This window comes from Pseudopodoces humilis, chromosome 14 (genome assembly GCF_049639895.1).
Source record: "Pseudopodoces humilis isolate 2021_Gansu_Grassland_sample_001 chromosome 14, ASM4963989v1, whole genome shotgun sequence".
Classification (NCBI taxonomy): domain Eukaryota; kingdom Metazoa; phylum Chordata; class Aves; order Passeriformes; family Paridae; genus Pseudopodoces; species Pseudopodoces humilis.
The window spans coordinates 15,909,260-15,935,474 of NC_142213.1; the positions used below are offsets into that span (position 1 = coordinate 15,909,260).

Genomic DNA, 26,215 nt, shown 5'->3' on the forward strand with positions numbered 1-26,215 from the left:
GCGAGGACTCTGCTCCGTGCACTTGTAGTAAACCAGTAGTAAGGGTCTTGGACAAGAAACACACCTGTGTAGGAAGTTTACAGAATGTGGGACCTCTTTCAGGAACAGGCTAATGGATGGCCCCATCTGAGACATGGTGTGAAAACCCAGGGGGCAATTTCCTTTCTTTTATATATTAAAAACCCAATGAAACTTTATAGAGGAGTGGATATGTAGATGCTGGCAGGATACACCCATGACAGAGTGCAGATCCCAGATCACACAGGAGTGGGAAGAAACTGCATTTTCATATTTTACTGAAGATGCCTGCACAGGCAGCAGGCAATTGCAGGAATCTGTAGCTCAGAACAGCATTAAAGAAGTACACTGTGTTTTTTTTTCACGTGGAAATATTTATGACAAGCTGTGTAAAGGTGCAGGACCCTCTAGCACTTCACCCTGTCAGTGTGACAGGTCTGTAGAGGCACGAGAGTCTGGCTCACTGGATGGGGGTAGTGTCTAACAGCACAGATTAGTGTGACTGGATTCTGTTTTACACCCATGTTACCTCTCTTAGGACACAAGAAGATTCTTGTATTAGGTTGTAACTACTTCTAAACCAAATAAGCAAGGGACCCATTTACTTTTTAAAGAGAAATGCAATGATGCTCCATCCCTGTTTGATTATTAATCTCTGCTGGAAATAAAAATCTCAAACACAACCCGATTTTAATGCAGAAAAACATTCCTGTGAAGTTACCCATATTTTTGAGTTAACACCCTTTCATGGAAGTGCATTGTTCCACATGTGAGGTCCTCATAGCCTTCCTTTTCCTTGCAGAGAGTTTGTATGAGATCTGGGAGCAGTTTTAGAGTAAGAGCTTAACTGTAAGTCCAGGCTCTTTTCTTTTCTTTTGAATGGGAGGTCTCTCAGGTCTGAAAGCAAACTTCATACATCAGTATTGATTTAAAGTCAGGTTTGCATTACCTTCTTTACTGCTCTTTCCTACACCATCAGTGAATGCTCAGGAGTGAGCCTGGTTTTCATTTACCACTGCTCTCTGAAAGGTTTCTGTACCATCCTAAATGTTCCAAATCTAATGGACCAGAGCTCCATCACTACTATCTTCCTTCCTACATCACTACTTCCTTCCTTCCTTCTAGAAATATTTACATGTTCATATATGACAAAAACTTGTAAACTACATTCCTACCAAAAGTATACTCTAACTTTAGTATGGGAATCAGAAAGCACTTTTATGTTTGCACACTGAAGCAATATTGATTGGGAGTTTTCCTGTTCAATCCACTTATTAATACAGGAATTGTTTCGTTTGAGAAAAGTCTATCTGTTTTCCATCAAAAGGGCAAGCAAGACAGTGGCAGTTTTACCCCAGTCCAACTCTTGCTGGCATATTTTTGGAGAAGCAGACAGTCATCCAGTATAGAGAAGTAACTGCTGGCACTTCAGGAAGTGCATTTCACTCGGGTTAAATACAGAAATTATGGTTACTGGTAGTATTTGGGTGTTATGGATTTAGAAGAAATCAGTGTCAAAAAAAACATTACAAGGGACATGTGTCCAGAAGTCACTGCCAGGCTGTACTAAATGTCTGTAGTGCTTTGCACTCACCAGGGGAGTGGGTGCTTTCTCCACATCCAGAATGAGTTTTCCTATATTTCCTCGGTCATGGATTCTCTGCATGGCCTCCTTCACCTGAAAGAAAGATCACTACTGATAATTTTCAGTCACACTCTAGGAGAATCCTGAGTCCCTCCCTTCCAAAACCAGCAAAACGTTTAAGGCACGCTATGTGCAAGGTCACTCAAAAAGCTGCTTGAGAAAAGAATGAGAGTTAAACATTTTTTAGTGAATTTGTGAGGCCTGGCTTTTGTATTGTGTTTGGCAATATGGGATGTGAGTCCTGGGGATAGTTACATATATATATATATATCATATATATATCATATATATATATCACATAGAGCATAACTCATCCACAAGGTTAATGCAGAACCAAAGTTATGGATAGCTGAGGTGCAGGGAAAAGTACAGGCTCAGGGAGGTAATCCTAAAAGGTTGTTCATTGCATTTTGTCTTTGCAGAATACTTATCAAGACATCCTACTTCCACTGAAAGTATGAAACATTTTTCTAATTGACCTATGATATTTTTCAATTTCTTATGGGTTACCACAGAGGAAATGCTGTGCCCAGGCTATGGATGGGATTGATGTAATACTGTGGGTCTTGCTGCCTAAGCAAACATTTTTTTCCCTTCTTTTCCTCACTTTTTTCCCACTTAAAAAAAAAAAAAGAAAAGTTAAATAACTGGTATCCTACTGATATCACCAAGACCATCTGTTTAACAGCTGGCTGCAATTAGTGCATGTGAGAAAGGCACAAGAACCTCTTCTTACAAGTGCACTGGAGAGAAGCTTATTTTGATGTATGAAGTTTCACAACTCAGGAGAGCTCACTGTTGATAAACTGAATTTGTGTGTGAGTGTATTGCATTGAATATTTAATGTGCAGCATACAGACCACTGTTGAGTCACTGGCACAGGGTGCCCAGAGCAGCTGTGGCTGCCCCATCCCTGGCAGTGTCCAAAGGCAGGCTGGATGGGGTTTGGAGCACCCTGGGATAGTGGAAGGTGTCCCTGCACATGGCAGGGGGCTGGAATGAGATGAGCTTTAAGGTCTCTTCCAATCTATGGTTCTATAAATCACTAAAAATTGGAAGATGTCAGGAGTTTCCTCACTTTCACAGTGGGAAACTTCAGGAACTGAAAATGTGCCCATAAAGGTTGTTCCATATCCTCATCATACTGCTCTTTGCCAGCATAACAGGGCTGGTGGAGACAAAAATGAGTTTTATGTTAATAGGATTTAGCACCTGTGACATAGTTCTATTGAATATTTTAAGAATAATGGCATATACATTTGAAAGAAAATGCTGAGTTGGGACCTGATGGGTCCCATGATACATTTAAAAGCTGGAATTGGGGTCCAGGTCCCCAAAATATTCCCTGAATGTCTAATACAGAAGGAGGTATGTGATTTTTAAAGATTATACAGCACTCAACTTCCAATTAAATTTAATGGATGCTGGGCACAGCACAAAATGTCTTTCCCATCTGTCGGCCTTACTTGGGAAGCTGACTGCAGTGAACTCAGTAATCCTGGAATTTTACAGAGGTGCTCCCTCAATTATTAAACACCAGACTTAAGAAAAATTCTATTAGAACAAAAGAAAAATTGCATTGCAAATGCAATAGCTTTCTAATTTAGAGCATTATTGTAAATTCACCTCAGAAAACAGAGTCTTAGGAATCCCACTGGATAGCAGGCTGACCTCTAAGTGTAGCCCACAAAATCACATTACTTTTTATGAAGCTACCTTAGAGCATAAACAACACTCAACTATCCTGTCAGACTAGTTCTCCACTATGGATAACATTCCTTTAAAATATCCAACCATGATGCTGGAGAAGCAGCAGCTATATAACTTTTTATGTCTGTTATTACCCAAATCAAGATTTAGGAGGTTACAGCACAGCATAAATAACAGAATTGGAGAAATCAGCAAACACACTTGCCCATCCACTGAAATTTATAACCAGAACATCATGTGGAAAGCAGGACATGCAACATTTATTTTAATTTGTACTATATCATATTTAGCAAGGCAAATTTGAGAAAATGTGATTTCCCTGTTTTTTTCCCATATACAATATCAAATTTAAGCCCCTGGAGAAAGGTTCAGGAATTGTTTCCAAGACACTTGTAAGTAACTTGCAAATGCAAACAGCAGGCAGAGGCAAGGGAACAATAAAACTTATAACAATAATAGTGGCCATGGAATCCAGATGGAGCTATTAAAATATATAAAAACATTGAAAAGAATTTGAAGAGCTGATACAACATCTGTGCCTTTTAGTGTTATTTGCAACTTACCTTCCCAGTCAGTCCAATCCTGTCCTAGTGCAATGCCATTCAGCACACGAAGTCTGAGTTAAGAGACCATGAGCTGTTTTAGAAATGAGTAATTTTATGTTTATGGCTGCTAACAGTCCACTTGTTCAACCAAGACTGCAACTACTTGTTTCCCAAGGTGCCTATTAAAACCATTCCCTCTTCTCCTATAGGGGACAGACAGCATTAAAAATCTTCTCTGCTGTGCAAGTATGGTTAAGTTGTTCTGCAGAGACTATAGAGGAACTTTTAGTTTTTTCTATGCCTTTCACAGAGGGAGGAGCTCTTGTGAGTTGGTGTCCTTTCCTAATGAAGACAGTGCATTCCTCTGAACAGACCCAGACTTAATTGGTTGTACAGGGAGGCATGTAGAAGTTCTGGAATTTACTGGAGGTTCCCCAAAGTGGTTGAAGTTTGAGTCAAAATAAACATCCCTTCCAGAAGAAAGAATCACAAGTTTCCCTCTTCTTACAGCATTCTATCCCTAAATCCCTTTTCACTGATTACTCCATATTGGTTGTTATTTGCATTTGTCAGCTCAAAGCCAAGTAAATGGATTTTATTTTTGTTTATGTGGATGTGTTAATTGAAATTATTCTTATACAGTATCATCATCAGAGGGCTCTTGGATTGGAAGCAGTGCAAAGGGGTGTTTACTGATACGAAGAGTTTCCACTGGAATAAAGGACAAAACTCTGTTGTCCTGTGTTTGCTTTCAGTATGGCTCAGCCCTGAGAGGGTCTGTGTCTGAACTAATGCCAAACTACAGATTTTAGCCTTGAGAGCCCCCAGATTGACACAATTTCTATCAAATTCTGCAATGGAATCTGAACCTTTGCACATTAGTGGACCACTGGTCTTGGCAGAATGATACACTGAATTGATACGGTATCTCTCAAGAAAACCCCGTATTTCAATTTCTCTTTACTTAATGATTTGCAAAGTTTTTGTTTCATTAAAAGCAAAAGTGAATCCTCTACGGTCATAAACTATTTTCCACTACTGAACATAGCACCTGTGTATGCAGTGGGAACATGGTATGATTTTATTGTAGTTATTCTGTCTTCAGTGAACTGATAGCAATTTTCCTTTAAAGTAAAATACAAGCTTGCATAGAAAAAAGAGAATAATAATTATCTCAGTTTCTTCCTTCTACATAGTAAAGTATTAATAATAACAGATAGTGAAGCACTACTATAACAAGTAAGAAACCAGCCTTCAGGAATCACAATATATCCACAAATGACTTAGAGAAGTTTAATGAAGTCTGTCATCACTCCTGACTAATTTGCAATGCACTTCTCTTTGAGAAATGTAGGTTAAAAAAGCTCCAAATTAAGCATGTTATTATGTGTAACCACTCAGACCAGACAAAGGATTTTCCTATTGAAATTAAAAATAGCAGGCACTACACAGTTTTTACTCAAAACAGTATCTGCAATGCTAAAACAATGAAAACCAAGGTGTATTCCAAACAGAACAACTAACATGCTGGTATTGTTTCTGGATATTTGCAGCAAGCTTCTAGTTCCAGTGCTTTTCCACAGCTTCTGTGTCAGGGTGTAAAAACAGCCCATTTAAAATCAACTATAATTCTTTTTCCCCCTGAATATATATTGTACACCTGCCTCAATTCTCCTTTCCCCCCTATGTTCTCCTCAGATTTTTCTTATTTGTTTTTAGTTTGTTTATGCTTTCCCCAGGTGGAATCAATAACTGGGACAGATTTCTTATCTGGCTTTTCATCTTAAGTCTTTCATTTCAGGTCTCCACCTCTGCTGTCCTGGTTCCTTTTCCTTTGGAAAATTCCTGAATAGAGACACTTTCCTGGGGGCAAGTCTGATCCTCTATAAATAATATATGTCTGAAACAAACAATTATGCTCCAACTTTGTATTGCTATACTCAAGCCTCCACTTACTTACCCATTTTACCACCAAACTAAATTGTTGGCTGCTTGCATTCAAAATCAAGAGCCAACAGTAATCTCAACTGATGTATTCATAAATTCTTGCTGACATTCAGTTGGCTCTGGAACTTCATTTTGCTGTTAGAACATAGCAAGAGCAGTCTACTCCTTTATAAATACAGGGAAATTTAAATGGAAAATGTATTACTAATTATCTGTTGTACCATTTCACAGTGTGAAAGAGAAATGCAGCCTACCTAAGAAATGGATGCTATTTTCAAGCCTTCAGATATTATTTTAAACATAATGATCCATTTCTGTATTTGGCTCTTACAAGGAACTGGTCTCAGGAGTAAAACAAAAGAGGCTGGGAAGCTGGATCATGAAACCACTCCTTCTGCCAGCATAACACACTGTGGGCTTCAGGCCCACGTCAGTAATGTGGAGTTTAGGAGGGAGAAACGATGAAGGTGACACGCCATGGAAAAGCTTCCTAGTGGAAATGTCACAGCACAATGTTTTCATCGTCCTACATGAAGCTCAGTAATGTAATTAATTTTATTGATTTGTTTTTTCTAGTGGAGTTCTACATTTACTTCAGGAAAAAAAAAGCCAAACATTGAAAGGTGCTGGTGCAAGAGAAGAGTGGATACTCTTTAGCTGCATGAGGTTGGATGCAGTCTGTTGCACAAACTCCCATCCACAGGTTACAGTTCCATTTTTGCAGACAACTCCCTTACCCCCTCACTGTCAGCTAAAGCAGGTCTATTGGATGGTGGCAGAGGACTTTGTCCTTTCTCTTCTTGGGGCCCTCTGATGATAGTGTTTTTCCCTGAGGTATTTGAAAGGATTTCTACTTACAATAAAGGAATCCTTCACTCCCCTTTTTGATAAATCTGGCCATGGTATGAAAGGTTAAAGAATCTTATGACAAAATTACAAACTAAATCCAAACCAGGAGTGATACTAATTCAATTATCTCAGTGTAATCTGTAAAACTCACCAGTAGTTCTAACAATGTATCATCGTGAGCTGTCAAAAAGGTTATCAGCATCCAAATGAAGGAAACATCCCTCAGCAACAGGTGGGCACAGTGAAGCAGAGCATCACTTTAGGTTATGATCTACAACTGCAATTTTCCTTCTCATTAGTTCCACACCTTTAGGTTCAAGATCACTGTTTATTTTTATACATCATCTTCAAGAATCACCTTTCATCCTCTGCTTACACACTGAAATGTCCAAGCCTTCCAAGCGTGTCATGACTGCTCCCCTCTAGCCATGAAATAATCCCTTCATAAATTTTAAGCTGTGCTGCACACATCACCCCAAAGCCCTACTTTTCCAGCTACTCCCCCCTCTTTAATCCTTCAGCTGATTCTTCAGACCAAAAGCAAAGACAAAAGGAGCGATATTTACTCCTTGCATCTGGCCACCAACCTAAGTCACTTCTGCCCAGTATTATTTTTAAACATCCATGTGACTTTTTTTGTGTGGTTTTCTTCCACATTAGAGAGCGTCCAGCACAGACATCTCCAAAGCTGGTGCTCCAGTGATTCTTTACAGCTGTCACTGCATGCCCCAAACCCACTTACACCATTCTCCTGCACTTAACTGGCTCATCCATTCACATCCTGGCTCAGGCAGCTTCTGAAGCCTGGACTGTGTCTCCTTGAGGGGTGTATGACATGTCTGCAGAACCCCCACCTGCTCCTACTGCTGCCTGCTCATCACAGCTCCAGCACCCAGAAATAGCAACAGCACCTTTTAACCATCCGACGTCATCCAGACCATTCATAATTAAGTAAAAGAGGTGGAACAAAGCAGTTCACCACAGCAAAATTGCTTTGTCTTGAGGCTGGCTGGCTTCTCCAAAGAATATGGGGAGAAAGGAGGGAGCACTCTTTAGCCTGCTTAACCATCAGAAACAGAACCATATCTCTTATCAAAAGGTTTGTTTGGTCTCTGATTTGGTATTGTGCAAAACAGATCCAAAATCCACTTCACAGACCCGTTGTGAGGTTCTTCAGAGGTCAGAATGGAAAGCACAGCACGACAGCTACTTCTGGAGAAGAATTTTGAATATCCTGTATATACAGACAGATTTCAGTCTGCTCTGCTGGTGTAATTTCCCTGACATCACCAGGTCGCACATGAATGAGGGAGAGCAGGTACTGGGAGGAGAAAAAAGTCCCATCTGATAAAGGAATACCAGTGTTCCATAGCCTTCAATCACTCAAACATATGTTCTGTAAATGAATATTATCGTTCAAGCATGGGATTTACACAGATCAGCACTCTTTGACCACTCCTCCCAATCTGAGCATGAACTTTCCCTCAGGAGAACTCTGTGTTTTCCTTACGACAGCCTAGAGACCCTGCCCTGGTCCTCTCCGTGCAGCTAAACAAAGGAAAAATTTAGCTCATGTTTGACTGCAGGCTCTGTCTGCCAGGGCAGAGCTGTCTGCACGAGCATTGCTCACCAACAATTAATTCTTCTCTGAGATGCCTGCAACTGCATCATGCCTGCAAAATCACATGGACAGGGTCTCCATGGTGACGGTGCCATGCGCTGTGCAAACATCAGCTGGCTAGTCAAGGTTACTTTGGCAACCCAAGTGTCACAGGTAATGATCCAAATCTCCTTCACATTTATGAAAAAATAATCTGAATTAAAAACATGCCCATTTTTCATTCTAGGGCTGACTGTTTTGTTGCTGCTCATAACTGGCACTATTTCAATGAGCCCAGAGCTACCTCCATGAGAATTACATACAATAATATGAAGAATAATTATTTAAGCATTATTTCTAGACAGTAATGAAGAAAAAAGATGCATACTGCAGTAGATTCTAGCTGAGATCCCATATAATCAAAGCTTTAATACTATAGTTTTCATTAGTGCTATAGAGCAAGATAATTTTTATCAGGCTCACCACTGTGTTCTTTTACAAAGCTATGCTGTCTTTAAAATAGATTGTGAGCTGCATTCTAACTGCAGATGCTCTTCTCAGACCAGGAGAACAGTTTTCGTTCATGTTTTTGGTATATACAGCTTTTAAAACTAACACCACACTCGCTACAAAGAAAAACCACATAGTCTGTCTTCTGGGTTATGTCTGTCTAGATGTAGTGTGTGGAAGGAAGGGAAGAAACTCAAGGAACCAAGGATAGCAGTTCCTGAACTTGCTGGCAGCTCTGAGAGGATCTGTGGTGTCCTACTCCCTGCAGACCCTGCCAGGGTGTCAGGGCACAGGTGAATCTCCTCTGCAGGATTCACTGGGCTCAGTGAAGGGCCAGGACACACACGTGGCCAGCAGCCACTGGCTCCTCTGCTAAGGACTGTCCTTCTGCTCCCAAAAGAAACATCTATCAACATCCAGTCCTGTTGTTCTGCTGGTGTATTTTCTCCTTGATAATCTTGAAATGTCTCTCTTGTGTTTATACAATGTGATGTTGGGGGTAATATTTCAGTGGGAAACGTGCTGGTTTTTTCCAAAGCTTTTTTGTTTTTATTTTTTTAAGTGAGTTTGCAATACTTTCCTTTATTAGGCCACCTTCTATACAAGCTTTTGTGGAAAACCTGTTTTTTTGCATGATTAGTGACAATTATCTTACCAGACACAGTTATTTGGACAAAACCATCCTTTGCTGTAAGGGATTATTTCCCTTGAGAGCAATGGAATAACCTGTATTCAGCACAGCACACTTCCCTGGGAATGATCTGCATTTGTGATAGGAATATTTCCCTTGCACTGTGTAGCAGAATAGCCAGCAGAAAACTGCTTCTAGTGTTAAATTGCCTTATCTGCTGTGACAAAATCCTTCAATTACCTGTTTGTGTGGGAGCTGGGTACGTGAGAGGCTGGCAAACCCACATCTGCAACCGGCCTGGATTCTCCTGTCTCACCTACACCATTAATTCTGACGAGACCTCCCAGACTCTGTTCTGGAGGCTGAGGGTATTCAGCAGCTTGCATATGACAGATGGAAAAGCAGCATAATATTTACAGGATTTTGAATAGGCTCTATTCCTGCCTGTGGTGAATGCAGCCAGCTCTTAAGATGCAGAAATTGAGCACTGAGCATATGTAAGAAGACACATCAAACTCGGGGTATGCGGGGCCCAATTTTCATAAACGCCTACGTGGGCATGGAGAAAACATGGGTACAATCAAAATGTAAAAATTTAGTATCACTAGCAATGATTTTGAGCTGATTAGAGTATTTTTCCTACAGGAAAAACCTGGATCACGAAATCTGTTTCCATGTCATGTGACATCATGTTGTGTCCTGTCCTGCTAGAAGCCATCTGAAAGCAGAAATGATTTTATCCAACATCACTGTTTATGCCCTGTCACACTGAACTTTTGCACCAATGGTTTTACCTGCACATGTGCAAATAGAAAATACTTTTTATATCCCTTTCATCCCTGCACTGCTATTTGCAGTTGCAAACAGCAGCAATGGCCTCTGCTCCCTTCAGCAAGGAGAGACCTTTTCTCTGGAGTACCTTTTAGCCTCTCTGTATGTTGCCATGGCAGCAAGACTAAAACCAGACCCAAGAAGAGAAAAATGTCAAAGGAATAAAAACTGATGCTACAGGCAAACTGAGAATCCTCCCTTGGCTGCTGAAGATACCTATTAAGTGATACATCTTCTGGATGGAGAGCTACAACTGCAGAACTGTGCTGCTTTCCCTCCTTCCTTATTCCTACAAGCTCCTGCTGACGTCAATGAGTGTTTGTTTTGTCTCAGTAAAATTCAAAGAAAAAGCGATTTAAAGCCTTGTAATTACAGAATAACTGAGCCAAATCTTGCCAGCCTTTGCTTACATAGTCAACAGGGATAAAGCAGAAAAAAAGGCAAAATCAACAACGAATTAAATATTTAGAAATACTAAAGAGCAGTGCCTAGATTATCAGTTTGGTGGGAGCTTTTCTACATGACAAAAGAGGAGAAGAGCCTGAAATTTGATCCATCAACACACGGAATTCCAGCAGGTTAGGATAGCTCAGGGACATCCAGTGCTGACAGCTAAAGATAAACTTTGGTTGCAGCAAAGTTCTATAGAATGGACATTTCTGTGAGACTGCACTATCTCAGAACCTGCACAGAGCAGAATGGACACTCATTTTGATTTAAATTGGCACATCTTTTCTCAATATCACTTATTATTAAGATAAGCTTGAAGAAAGTGTTTTTTTCCTTGCATTACTATAGGACATGATAACCATATTCCTTTCAGAGTCAAGAGCTGTTTCTGTGGGGTAGAAATTTGGTGATGAAATCCCTGGAACCCATTTGAGCAGAGAAGACAAATCCTGTGAATCAGAATGAAGCCTACGAGTCCTCCACTGGTATTTCTTTCAGAGCAGCAACAAAGCCAGAACTACTCTATTCCTCTGAGCCACTGGCTCCCAGGGACTGTCTGAACCTTTGAAATTAATGGTAGAAATTACAAAAGCATGGTCCCAATGGTAGAAAAATGGTTTTGAGCACATCAAAGCCACAAGCAGAATAGCTCAGAACCGGTTCTCTTCATGGTACCTTTCTGAGCATTAATGCATCTTGTAGTAAATTGCAGGCAGGTGTGCACTCAGGGATGCTCCAGACACCCCTGAAGCTGGGGGGACCCAGAGGTGCTGGTCTGCAGCAGCAGCTCTCATGGGGAGGAAAATTTCTTTAGCTGCAAATGAATTTTGGCAGCCACAGGGAAAAGAGACCCTCTGTACTCTCTGTTAGGGTACAGCAGTCTGCTGCCTAAACTGAATTAATATATGATGCTCAGTTTGCTGTATTCCTGTACTCCATCACAATCTGTTATAACAAATTATGGCAGGAAATAAACTTTATTACATTCATCACTATGCAGTTAAAAAAAAAGACATGTTGTTATTGACTATCAAAAGCTCCATACTATCAGTTTTTAAACTCTTCCCTCAGCAATGTTGCCCTGTGATCTCTTCAAAAATCATTTGGAGAAAAACCACACCAACCCACAAGACGATCTTATTTGTTCTCTTGCCCTCAGCTCCAGCAGTTATGAGTGTCATTAAACCCTCCTGCTCCTCCACCCTCAGAACATGCACACCTAATCCCAAGCTCTCTGCTTTTTGTGGTGCTGTTAATGGCTTTTGAACGACAGTGCCTGCTCTGTGGAAGGGCAGCTGATCTCTGAACAGCCTTGCAGCAGCAATCCTGTGAGGTTACTTCCCTGTGGGAATCCAACAGATCCCTCTCCACACAAGTGAAACATCATCCAGCCTTTCTGGAGCTCCACAGCAATATTGCTGTGTGCCAGCACAGGTCAGGGCGCCCTTCTGACCACAGCTTTAGTGCTCAGGCTACTACAACTTTCAGTGTTTGGGGGTCAAATAATGTAAGAAATGCCACAGAACTCAGAGTGCCTATTCCATGTGCTACTTCTTTTATTCTGTCTCTCAAGCCAGCAGTCCTTGTCCTCTCAGAAGCTGCAGAGTGGTGAGGATGAAACCCTGAGGTTCTGAACTCCTGTGGTGCAGATCTACACATGCCCTTAGGACTTGTCTCTGTAAGCACAAGATAATTTGTACTATAAATTCCTTGCTTCTATGGTGTAAAAAAAGGTACTTCTTTTTAGTTTTATGTTTAGACCAAAAGCCTTTCCAAGCCCCTTCTAGGTACAACAAAACCAAAACTCCACAGGTGATTACCTTCTTTCTGCCTCCCAAGCTTTCATCAGCATCTCTTTACTCAAATTCTGTCTGTTCACAATAAAGGAGTTTATTTTATATAGAGGAGCGTGGGTACCCTATGGGGGAGTTGGGGGTACCTCACTAGAGAAGATTTGCTTTCTTTTAGGAAGATGCAAAACTACAGAAAACTTTCCACAAGGAATGTCCATTTATATCTATTATTTTACCAGCACTCCATGCTGATGGTTTGTGTAAGTTCCACCTGATTTGTGTCAGGCTTGTTCCAGTTCTTTGATTCACCAGAACCAGTATCCAGTAACTGGATCTTCACAAAAACCTCATTTCTACAGTCTATCAGAGGTTTTTCAGTCTCTTACCAGCACCAACCATTTTTTTTGGCATTTCTCACCAACACTTTTGATGCCACAATTCAAGCACCATAACCTGCATGAGAGTAGTTTCCCTTTTTTTCCCTTAAACTTCCCTTACTTTCTTCTATGTGACCCATGAAAACCTGTCCTTGTCCAGCACCTTTCCCAAATGGCAGGTGAATTTTTTTGGAAGTCAGACACAAAACCTGTGACCAACGTGGCTTCTGCCCCTGTAACCTTATCTTACTTTCTAAATGATTCAAATGAGTCAAGTATTTTTCTCCTGAAGACTTTCTATTACATACTCCTCAGACTTGTCCTTAAGATCTATTTTGAGCTACTTATTTCACAATATGGGATATTAAAATAATTTATAAAAGACTTAGAAAATCCTATATTACTTATCTACTTATTCCAAAGAATCCTAAGTCTTCCTTTATCACTACTAAGGAGCAGAAATTGTGCTTTATTCCAGATCACTATTCCAAAACCATGGGAACCAAACTTAGTGATTACAAAATACAGTAAACATTCAGGCTTCCAGATGGTAATCAGTAAAAGGTCTTGACACTAATTTCTAAAGTCTGAGAAGCTTCATGTAAAAATCCACCTACTGGGATAGGATTAGCAGAACACATTGATGTTGTGACTTTGAAAAATATCTCCATGTTGTTTTGTAACAATGGATTATCTTCAGTGAAATCCATCCCTAATCAATTAGTAAACTAATTATGTAAATTCTTGAAACTCATCAAGGTAAATACCAAAGGTCCCTAATGATGCAAATAAGAAAATACTTCTCTTTTGATTTCCTTGTGTAATATTTTTTTGTTTCAGAAAGTAGTGCCATGAGGATTGCAAACCTAATTATTTTTAAGTTATCACAGTATCTTTTGATCATTCAAGAATCTCTCCAAGTTAGATCTTACCATTTGGTGCCACTCTGTAGCTTCATTAAAACTAAAAAAACCAAACCCCTCTGTTATACTAAACTGTAATGCAGTTGTTATGATAGAGAGTATGATTCATGGTTATCCTCAGTTTGAGCTGCATCACTTTAAAGAAAGATTGAAATAATTCATCCAGGCAAGATGAAAGGTATTTGAATTTATCTTGTTTGCTGGTTGACAGTTTTACAATATATATTGCAGTCCTATTTGCTTTATTACTTAATATTTCTCCTGGCACTGTTAAAAAATGTCTCATTCTAAGTCTACATTAAAGACCTTCCTGTTAGCATTGTACCAGTGTGATTGCTATAAAATTGATTTAGTTTACAACAAGTTTAATGCTGGTGTGTGAGCACTGATTCAGCTCAGCATTCCCTTCTATTGACCCAGCTCAGACTGCAATAATTGGTAGCACAGAGCTGAAGCACAAGTGACAGAACCCTGCTGCAGCCCAGGCAGCTCCTATCCTAATCTAATCTAATCCACTCTATTCTATTCTAATTCTAATCAATTCTATTCAATTTGCATGTGTAGATGTATTCCAACCCCCAAGGGCTTGTGTATGAGCCACAGCAATGCAGGGAAATAGGTAAGAACCTCAGCAGGTGTCACATTTTGCTAGCTGGAGGCCAAGGCAGCTTTAACTGAGAATTATGCTGGGTGCTCCCTTTAGATTGCAGGGAAAGAAACTTCTGCTAAAGAACTCAAAAGTTATGCCCTTCTTGCTCAGTAAAGTTTGGGATCTTTTAAGATATTTTATCCAGGACATAATCACAGCATATAATAGAAAAAGCCCTCAGGTTCTTCTCAAGGTTGTGGATATTTGATGGTGGTCAGGAATTCACTTTTACACAGCCTTTATTCTAAACTGAATTCACTTAAAGATTTGGAGCTGCCTGTGATGTGTGAGGCTTCACTCCCTACAGGTATGGTCTAATATTTTCATAGGTGTAACACCACCTTCAAAGCCTGAGCTTTGATACTCAAATTACCAGTTTCTGCACAATCTGGAAAATCAGTGCTCATTTGAAACTCTTAAATTTCATTGGTTCCAATTAGTATTGTTTTCTCAAAGTCAGTGCTTATAACAAAGTGTTTTCCCCTAAAAAATACATTTGTGTTCAATCATTCCCAACTGGTTAATATATATTTAATATAACTGGTTAATATATATTTAGGAGTCTTTCAGTATGGACCATGTATCTGCTTTGGTGCCGTGGTGTAAATTTAAATCATTATCTGTAATGAGCAATAATATTATTACTAAACTGCAATACCACACAGAACTCTCAATTATCACATTAAATTTAGATTATATTATGCTAAGAGATATCTTTATGCCCCAAAGTAATTTTGCTTTTAAAACTCATCCGTGTTTAAAGTGATTTAAAAGAATATATGAGCCATTTTCATTAGGTGAGAACAATTATCTTGATTAACAACTGCTATGCACTAAAATGAAGTCTTATTTTTATAGTTTTGATTTTTGATGCCTGTTTTTGGATCTTAGCAAAGTTGTGTGAAATACATCACAAAACCTATGTTTTCTTTGCAATAAAGGCAATTTAGTAATCTAATAAGACCACTAGTACCAAAGAAAAAATAAATTAAAACAAGCCTGGAGAATAATTTTGTGCTACTGCTCAAGAAATATCCAAAATTTCTACCAGTGTGCCAAAACTAGTCATCAACATGATCAGCTGCTGAGAGACAAAACTGGGTTTGCTAATGGAACTCATAATTTACTTTTTCTTTGGCCATTGTTACACAGATACAGCCATAAGCAGATCCCAGGAGACAAGCTAGAATGCTCACCTTAGAAAGGCATTTCAAAACCAAAAAGGCCCATTTAATTTAATTTACTGAATTCAGCATCTATTAACAGCTAAACATCCTCCTACTGTAGCTAAAAGCTTATGCCAATATTCTCTCTTTACAGGCCAAGCACCCAAAATTCCCCAAAGCAGAAAAATGTGAGCTAGAATTTACAGCAGAAAAAGGCACAGCATCTACAGATGTTTCCCAGGACAGTAATGCAGCAGTGTAGGAAAACAGCCCTTTTCCTCCTGCTCTGTTCACCTTTCTGCTTCATGGTACTCAACAGAAATGGCCTCAGAGATGATGCAAATGCAGAATCATTTGGACAAAATGGACCCATCAAATTTAAATATATATAGAGATATTGTCATTATTCTTATCTCCCACTCCCCTTTTGATTCTTTTCAGTGACTTCTTAAGTGGATTTCCAGGCATTCATTGATTAATGAAGTAACAGACTCATAGATTACAGCCAGAAAAACAAACAAAATAATTAGCCTATTTTTTTTTCCAAATCAGGAGGCCAAATTCTCATCCAAAAGCATCAGTCTGAAAATGGAAATATTTAAAAGGCAGGAGGAATCCAAATTATTTGTATCCACTGTTGTGCCAGACATATAATGATGACACCTCTCAACTCTCTCAACATCACCAAGTAGACTTCATTTCTATCTCTATTTATTTTTTTTAATCCTTTTAATCCTAATCTGTGAAAATAGGTCTTTCTTTAATTTGAATGCAGACCAAAATAAGTATTTCAGAGAATGTAAACAATCAGGAGGAATTGTTAACACAAACCTCAGATTTCTGGTTTTTGCTATCCTGAGAGAAAAGCTGAATTTCTCACTTTAGCAGTCCCTGTCAGCCTAACTTCACTGATCAAGAGCTTTCTTCCCAAAGCACCCAACTAATTAACTAAGAAGTGTGAGTGGAATTTTTTGACCGAGGGAAATCCAAGATTGTGTTCACAGGCTCTGTGGCTGAAACTACACCCATTAACAGAGCCCAGCACAAGAGTGAAACAGCATCTAAATGTGGCTTTGAAAACTTGGTTTCTAATATTTTCCCTCTGCTATTTGATAGAGAGTCTCACTCACAGCATCCAGTAATTATTTCTAAGTGACAGAAAACACTCATTGTTCCAACCCTTAAGAATTCCTTGCCAATTAGTGGTACTACCAACTCTGTGCAACAGGAGACACACTAAACTTTCTATTGGAATTGATTTAAAACTGTTTCTGATGGTGGATGCAATAATGAATTGGCATATATTTCATTCACATGCAAGACTGGAAGAAGATTTCTACATTGCATTACCAGGTAGAAATAAAAAGGAATGGACTGAAGCATGCTTTGATCAAGGGTATAAAAACATGTAGCTTTTATTCTCTGATACTTCAGGAAGAGTGTAGAAATTGTTTTTGAATAGGGAAATGATCCCATGACGCCCTGTTTTCCTGTCTCTTGAGAAGTGCTTACATTTCATGACACAGACAGCAAAAAAGAAGTGTAAAACAACTGTGTTAGAGCCAAATATACAAAATAAAAGACACAAGAAATACACTCTATCTTCTGGGGCTATGTACACATGTTGGTGTCCTGATGCCCACAGTAAAGCTTTCCCTAACCAGGTCTCTGTTTTTTTCCTTGCAGGGGAGCAGCATCATCAGATCAGCTCAATACATAAGGAATGTGTGCCAATTTATTACTTAGAAGCCAGCTAATACATTTCAGAAGGCAGACTACTCCTGTAATACTGCTTCTTCACAGTAATTAATCAGCAGCTTGCTCAATATAACAGCTTTGTCCTTATTTTTCTAATAAATGGCAAAGCAGCTCTCCCCATATAGCCTCCTGTTGCTAATTTAATTAACTGCAAGCATGTGACTAGTTTATCTTTAATAGTGCACACTTTTCCTTCAGAGGAATCCATCAATGCTTCCTATATTATTTTCCTGCCTAATTCCCCCTGCCCTTGCACTATCCATCAGGAACCAAATGCACTTTTTATTCCCCTTTTCCTGCAGTTCCAGAAGCTGTAATGGCACACAAGGGCAATCAGAAGTGACAGCCTGGCCTGCCCCAGAAACACGACCATGACTCACCACTGCACTCTCAACCTCCAGCATCTCATGCCTTCTACCAAGTATTTTCTGCCTGTGCATCTCCATAACTAATTAATTCTTAGCAGAGTGCTTACTAAGTAGATCAGGAAAGCGCTGTAGCTACAGGCTGTATTTATGTTAATGGAGAGGTTTAGTCTCAGGCTGGGCAGCTTCTAACCTTTGCAACGGCAACATCTGAACACAGAATCAATGCTCATCAGAAATAAGGCCAAAATACATTTCCGTGTTTGCCACTTCATTCCTAAACAAGAAAACCCCATTCCCCTGGGAGGAAAGAGCTCACTGAGCCTTGGCAGAACTCACACCTCGGTGACATCAGAGCCCCATTGCTCTGTCAGTCACAAAAGGCTCCTGGAGATGCTGAGACACAGCCCAGGGCTATGGCTGTGAGAGGCCAGAACTGGCAATTAGAGATTTTCAGGTTAATCCATGATCTTTCCACTACTGTGCTGCATGGCACCAGGCAGGTAATGACACCCACTATCTCTCTTGTTATTCATCTGCTAAATGGGTATTATAGCACAGATATTCTCACTGTGCATAAAGGAACATTCTGAAAACTCTAGATGGTTTAAATACAGGTACTTAAGTGGCAAGCTAGATAAAACAAGATAAATTTCAGAGGCTGTAAAAAAACACTAGAAAGCACAGAGCTGAAGTAAGTTACTTGTCTAATTTAATTCCCTTCATGTAGCTTGAATTGCATACAGTGTTTATGAATAATATGTAGCAATTGAAAAGAATTGACTTCTGCTTACATACTTAACAAGCAAAGCCTGAGTTTCCTAAAACAGCTCATTTACCCAATCAGATTTTGTGGTTATCACGTTTAATGTGATGTATCTGAGGCCTTATTACAGAGCCACCATGCCTCTATCAAAGTCTTGCCTTGTTTCTATCCCAGGCTTTTAATAAAATCATAACCATTGCCATCAGCAGTGTGCGAATATAAAAAGACTACTGGGTTATGCCATTGCTTCCTGACAGTGCTAGGAAGGGTAGAATGAATTATGAAGTAACGTGAAGTCCTGCTAAACAACGTTAAATGTGTAAGAAAAGCAAGTGAAATTTTATAGGCTCTTGGTAGGAACTTAATAATTCACCCAAGAGCAGCAAAGATCCCACGGTCAGGTATACAAAATGTTTTTGAGGGAAAAGAAAATTACAATACCTTATTAATCTCCAGTACTTTTAAGATATGTTTCATTCATCTAAGCATACAGCACCAAAATTATTTGGAGTTTTAATTAATATTAATTTCAGATATGCATCTTGGGAAAAAAAAAATCTTTGCCAAGCCTTAATTAAAGATAACTTTACTCATGGCCCAGTTTTCATTCCTTTAAAACTTGTGTTCACGATATTTAATGATAGTGAGGTAAAATTCAGGTGGAATAGCTTTCCCTTTAGCCTCGAGAAGAGGAAGCTCCAGGGGGAGCTCAGAGCCCCTTCCAGAGCCTAAAGGAGCTCCAGGAGAGCTGGAGAGGAACTGGTGACAAGGGCTGCAGGGCCAGGAGGCAGGGAATGGCTGCCAGTGGCAGAGGGCAGGGCTGGATGGGATCTTGGGCAGGAATTGTTCCCTGGCAGGGTGGGCAGGCCCTGGCACAGGGTGCCCAGAGCAGCTGGGGCTGCCCCTGGATCCCTGGCAGTGCCCAAGGCCAGCTTGGACATTGGGAGCACCTGGGACACTGGGAGCTGGCCCTGCCATGGCTGGGGTGGGAATGGGATGAGCTTTAAGGTCTCACTCAACTCAAACCTTTTCATGAGTCTGTGGTTCCCCACACTTGAAAGATACTTTGTGCATAATTTGTGAACGCAGAATTAAGCTGCCCTGAATTATTCAAGTTTTGTTTCTCAGTCTGCTTTCCCCACATCCCTATTTTCATACCTGTTACATCAGAAAGACACAGCTCCTTGCATTTTTGTATGCTTTGGTATCTGCACAAAGCTTGCATTAAGCTTGTGTTAGATTGTGTGTATACAGGGAAACAATGGTGATGACCAGATAAAGCATTTAAATTGACTCTGAACATTTTTATTTCATACAGTCAGAGGAACAGAATCCCCACACAGGAAGAACAAAGAGAGTTCCAAGGCAGTATCAGAGGACAGGATATCTGCAGAGTTAACACCTACATCAGGAAAGCTGTTCATGAACAACTGCAAAGAAGTTGTTCTGTCAAAGGAACACTCAGAGTCTGCTCTGTAGTGCTGGAGGAGCAATCACAGCACAGACACACTGACAAGCTCGTGGGAGGTTTCACAGAATGAGCTGCAGTTCCCTCTTTTGACACCATATGACTGCAAAGTAAATTGTTTTATGCTTATGAAAAAATGATTCTTTTCTGTACTTCAGGGTGGGTTATTACTTTGGTTTTAAACCTACTTCCACTTTTATCCTGCTACTCTGTTGTTTTGCATACCCTGAAGAATAAACACTGTAGAAGTCCTTGACTTTAAAAAAGGCATAATTTGTTCTGCTGGAGAATGTTTTCATCAAGCAGGAAAGACAAAAAACCTGCACACATTACTATGACATTGTAACTACTTAAAAAATAATAATAAAAAAAAAGTAGACCTGGGATGGTATTTAGTATTCCTAACAAGATACCAGCCCAATCTGGTATTATTAGATTGCCCTCTTTCTACATTAAAAGTAACTAATGGGTCAATTTTCTCTAGGTCTCACTATAGTGATACATGACAGGCTTTTTGCCCTGAAGCCAAGATCACAGAAATGCATAAAGAGCTTTTGATGAAATTAAAGTCTCTCCTTTAGGGGATCTACTGTTATTATTTTGCTATCATGAATTTGAGATTTCCCATCCCCCGCCTCTCAAATAATGATATTGCTGATATTTAAAAGCTTGCACTGAGATGGTAATTTATAGGAGAGGATGAGTTCAGTAGAAAAACACAGGTTTATACTACTTGAATCCTTTGAAGCCAGTGAGAAGTACTAAAAACATATTGTGATTGCTTTGCCTTCCCCAAAACATGCAATAAATTCTTTATGGAAAGTTTTCTTTCATCCAGTTCTTGTCCCTGGACTGGAACTCAGTAAGGCTGTAATCCTAAAGCAGGGTTCCTACTCTTTTCCTTTGCATGCTAACAACACTGATAGCTAATGAAGAGAACAAAGAGTGTGAGAACAGCAACACATGACAAAATGTGCCTTTTACTGGAATTTTTTGTATCAGTAGGTACTCTATAATGTCACTGTAATGTGATCAGTTTCACTGCATTCCTTTAGCTTCAACTTCTTAAACACACCTTGGGTTTCCTTAGCAAATGATCAGAGAAAAGCTCTGGCTTCAAGACCAGGAAATCTCACTTAGATAATAACTGTATTTACAGCCAGACCTATTGATACAGTAATTTCCTTTAAAAGGCACATTTTTCTCATATGTTGCTGTTCTCACATATATCTGCTCTCTGCATTATCTACCAGTGTTACAAGCACACAAAGGATAAATATTACAAACCTTACATTAAGATCTCTCATAACTATTCAGTCAAAAAACTCCCAGTCACTCAGTGCAGTGCTCATTGCAAACTAAATTAAGGTGCAGGGCTCTTTCCAGTTAAAAATATTCTATGTACTGACCACAAGGCACCGTCACTAGAGCTCTCTGATAGTCATATCATGACCTGTAATATATAGTGCCTTGAATCCACTGATTTTGATCACAGCTGAGTGCCATGGTGTACTCCTGGGTCTGGCCTGGGGTTTTTGCACGACTGTTCACTAAGTGAGGCGTTGCTAAAGGCATTATTGCATTACCACTACAAACCAATGCACATGGTGACTTTCAGGGCCTGCTTTGTACCAGGCAGTTCTTACTGCATTATCACATTACCCACTTTCTTTTTAAGGGTAAGTAACACCTCTATTGCACAGGTTTCAGTAACTCACCCCTCTTACTGACCCCTAAGGCACTCAGGGCCTTTGATACCATTATTGCTACGTAGCAGGCACTGCTTTAAATCATTTGAGAGAGAGGAATGCAATGAATCCTTTGGTACATGACATAGACCTGTGGTCAGGACGTTTCTCCATAATCTCACTCATCAGCCACATGGATCAAAATGCCCAAGTGTGAAAACTTTCTGACCACTGAGAGTCCCTTTTGAAACAAGCATTTTCAGGTAAAGGGAAAGGTGCCCCAGATATTTTGATGACTTTGACCGTGACTGGCAGTTCCTGTGCAAGAATTTGTGAGGTTTGTTTTACACACGCTCAGTGCTAACTTTGACTGCTGTAAATCACCAAAGAAGGCACAAGTAACCTCTGTGTCAATTCTACCATCAACACACATTTCTTTTGCAGCTATAAAGAGATGAAAACCACAGAATTTTAATAGAAAAATGTGTGTTTTTATTCAACCAGTAGATATTTTTGAGCACTGTCAGTTTTCATCCTGCTTACTAATTGACTGCTGTGTAAAGCCAAATACTCAGAGACCCTCAGGAGAATGCTAATGCATAAATGCACAGTAAAAATTAATCAGAATGAAGATGAGTGGTAAATAGTTACTAACCAAGAAACAGCTAAAAAGCTCAACAAATATTCACTGAATACAAATTCTGTTTTAAACTCTGCTATTTGTAATGAAATGCAATCCTATCAGACGATCAGCTTTTTACTACAGAGAAGCATTTTAAGCATGTGCCATCTACAAATCATCTCATCTTTTAACACTTGAATGCATAAACAAATAGTTGCAAAGCAGCAAGATATCTCACCAGCAGCTAATTTATTGTATGACTTCATTCATCTCATGGTGAGTAATTCCCAAGTTATATTTCCATTTTAAAGTATCTGTGGATATTGTTACTGTCTCTTTTAGTTAAATCCTTCTTACTTTTGCATAATAAAGTGGTTCTAATTGCCTACTTGAGACAAGACTTGGCTTTACTAGGATTTATGGATGCAAGTTTGAGATTAAAATTACCCTTCCCAAGCAAACACCAGCAGCTAACACAGCAATACAAATAGTTCTGCTCCACAGCAGCAGTCAGGAGTCTGGATCCAGAGCTCCCTTGTGTCAGCAGTATCCTGATGCACTGAAGAAAACAGAGCCACTTCTAAGTTCCTCTTTTCAGTCAGTTGGCAAATTTGTTTAAGCAGCCTGCACTGAAGAGGCAGGGCAATCCTTATCCTAAAACAACAAGTGGAACCAGGAATCCTTCCACAGACTTTGTGGCCTTTGGATGCAGCCCTAAAGCAGAGAAAGGAGGATGCTTGAAGGGTTTATACCCTAATTAGAATGATCTCATGGACACTCAGGCAAACCTCCATGGTTCAATAGGAACAGTACCAAATTAAGTCCATCTAATAATTTCTGAGCAGTTCTATCTTTTAAATAATTTGACAATCAACTAGGCATCATTAACACAGACTGCATAATAGGCAAATGAGAATCTAATAAATTTCTCTAAATTCTGTATTACTGCCACTTGAAACATTTTAAAATGGAAAATCTCACTGCAATTACAATATTCTCTCATCAGTATATTATTTTAAATTCAAACTGTGTGCTCCTGCAGAAAGTATTAAGAAATAAATGCTGTTCAAGGAACCACACCAGGCTTTTAGAATAATGAAGTATTTTTTTTTACACTTATGAAAACTGACACAAAGCCTGTGTCTGGCTCCTCTTACATTGACTGGAACATAAAGCCCTCAGTTTTGGGGTCATCATGCAAGGAAGCAAAAAAGGGGAACACCAGTGTGGATATAACTCATTGTCTTCTGCTCTGATACATGGATGGAAACTGATACAGGACTGAAAAGAGCAGCATTTGTAGTGTAATACAGCTGTGAAACAAAACCAGGTGTCTTCCATGTTGCTTTAGAGAGTCTGCATTAATTTGTGAATCGATATTTGCACAAAGGAGTACATGCAAACAAATGCAGATGCAGAGTGAATAAAGAGAGCTGAAGGGATGTGCTGGGGATATGCCTTTCATACAGAGATCAAACCTGTTGTGTATGGGATGATACATTCAGGTATTTAAAATAAAACATTTGGAAAGCTGTCCCATGGTGAAGGCTTCTTTGAGAATTTCCCTTACAATATTTTCATTTTGAATGTCTCTGACTGGATTCAAAGACAACCTCTAGGGTAGAATTGCTAGTCAGAGGACACATGAATTCTCCCATGAGGCTCAGGAAAAGGTAATATTCCTCCACAGACAACTAATCAGCCTTTCATTTTCAAATCCCATGCAGGGAGTCCACCTTTCTGCCACACTCTAGTTAATGCACATTCTCAATGCTCTTAGGGTCAGGAAATTTCCTTAGGAAACCTGGTAAAAGCTGGTCACAGACTGGTTCAGTCTCTTATAAAGCCTACTGGGAGAGGTCAAATGAAAGTAGACATCTGGAGATCATAAGGCTTACCCAACAGGAACTGAAAAACAATCAAATGTTCACCTCTGAAAGAGGGAGATGTTCAAGCTCTGAAAAATTAAAACTAAAAACCTACCAAAACAGAACAGAAATGCACCAAACTTTCTTCAGTCTAGTTCCATTTAGTCCTCAGCTATGACACATTCTCTGTGTATCACATTAACTTGAGAGTCAGCCCTAAGTTATTTTTATACTCACAAAAATCTACCACTACAGTGATAATACCCTGGATGAGTAACATTTCAGTAATACTTTGGAATCAAATAAACAACTCATGCACTACCATATCCCTTAAGGTACAGCCAGACACTTCCTCTGCCAATTCCCAGACAGCTCATGGAAAGCCAGCAGGTGTGACAAATGAGCTGGAGTTTTCTAGACTGTGCTTTACAACAGATGTATTTACACATATCACAATCTACTGGTGGGGATGGTGCATGCTACTGCCAAATGTTAGATGAAATGTTATCAAACAGAAGTCTCCCAAAAAATCCCCATCATGCTGACTCCTGAGATCAGCCTGCCATGTGTAATTTTTCATGTTATGGCATGTCCTCAATGAAGAATTATTTAAGCTATTGTTACTATCTTAATTATCCTTCCCTTACTCGCCAGTACATGAGAAGTACATATTTTACATGAACAGAGAACTTGCAGAATGCCTGTCTAGAGACCTGTGCCACTTAAATTTTTAAACTCCATCATAAGCTTATTTAATAATTAAATTAAAAAAAAAACCCATAAATCAAAACCATAAATCTGATCCCACTTCTATTTTATACTGCTCTGCAAAGGGCTCTTTCCTTCAGGCAGCAGCAGAGGATTTTGTCTTGCCTGAGCAGCTGCTCTTTACCACAACACCTGGCACTCCTGGAGCAGATGGGTGCCAAGAGGAGCCACCCAGTGCCCCCAGGTGTCAGCCCCAGCTGTCCCTCGGGGGCTGTGGTGACACTGTGGCCTCAGACAGACCTTCCAGAGGGAAAGAAGGGGGTTCCTGGGGAAGTTGTCACTACAGAGGAGCTCACAGGGGCTGGACTCTTTGCACCTCTACCACAGGAAGTGGCACTTTGGGATACACTGGGGCATTTGTAGGGACAGCACAGAACACGTTGGGCTCCAAAAACAGCTCACAGGCCAGCCACAATCTTAATAAAACACAGCACTACTCATAGACCGAGCCTGGTGGTTACTATTCCCTCATGGTGACACCACCTACTGTGTTCAAACACAGACAGGATTGCAGCACCCTCTGAACAGCAAAATACAGCACTACAGACACAATCCCACTCAGCAGAGCTATCACAGACCACACATCCTGAGTGATGTGTCAGGCTCAGTGCACTACACAAACACATAAACCATGAGTATTAATCTGGTGGTGCTCTATTATCGTGCTGTTCCTTCATATGGTAATGTCTGTTCACACCCCCAAAAACACTTCTCTTCCTTCATCAGCATCTTAAATATAAATGCCTCAAACAGCACTTGGAACAAGGGGTTTAGCCTGCCCAGGCTGTGAGCAGGTTGGTTTCTTTACATGTCTTTAAGGAGAGCTGAGCAATTAAGAGGAATTAAAAAAAGAACCATAAGAAATCCACAGTCCACAACTGCAACCTACATAGAAAGTGAGTTCTGATTTCTTTGTCTTTGACACATTTCCAATAACTGCCAGAAAACCTGCAAGCTTCCAAGGTTTGCTAGCACAGCTGTGGCACTGAAACTAAAGCTTGTGTAGTAAAATGCATTCTGAAGAAAAAAAATCTAACTTGTTTTCAATTCCATTGTCTGCATTTCACTCTGCACAAGGAAACAGAAAGAGTTCTCTAAGATTAAAAAAACCACATTTATTATTAGCATTTTCAATAAAGATATATTTAGTAGAGAAGTATGTGGATAACTCTGGATTCTGGATTCTCCAAATAGCAGGGGCTCTAGAGACGACTTAGGCACAAACTAAAGAGCAGAACACTTAATAAGTAGAAAATATGTTTAAATAT

The 26,215-nt window shown here is 39.7% G+C and overlaps 2 protein-coding genes across 2 annotated transcripts in view; one reads left to right on the forward strand and one right to left on the reverse strand.

Annotated features, from left to right (window-relative positions):
• LOC148183167 (uncharacterized) overlaps positions 1–10,221 on the forward strand; it is a 38,712-nt gene extending 28,491 nt beyond the window's left edge. Inside the window, exon 3 of the mRNA XM_088062336.1 lies at positions 10,101–10,221. Coding sequence (XP_087918462.1) covers positions 10,101–10,140 — 40 coding nt within the window. The 3' untranslated portion in view covers positions 10,141–10,221. The remainder of the gene's footprint in view (positions 1–10,100) is intronic.
• The window catches only part of VAT1L (vesicle amine transport 1 like), a 54,141-nt gene that overhangs the window by 3,082 nt on the left and 24,844 nt on the right, over positions 1–26,215 (reverse strand). The window contains exon 8 of the mRNA XM_005526404.3: positions 1,613–1,696. Within this exon, the coding sequence (XP_005526461.1) occupies positions 1,613–1,696 (84 nt within the window). The remainder of the gene's footprint in view (positions 1–1,612; positions 1,697–26,215) is intronic.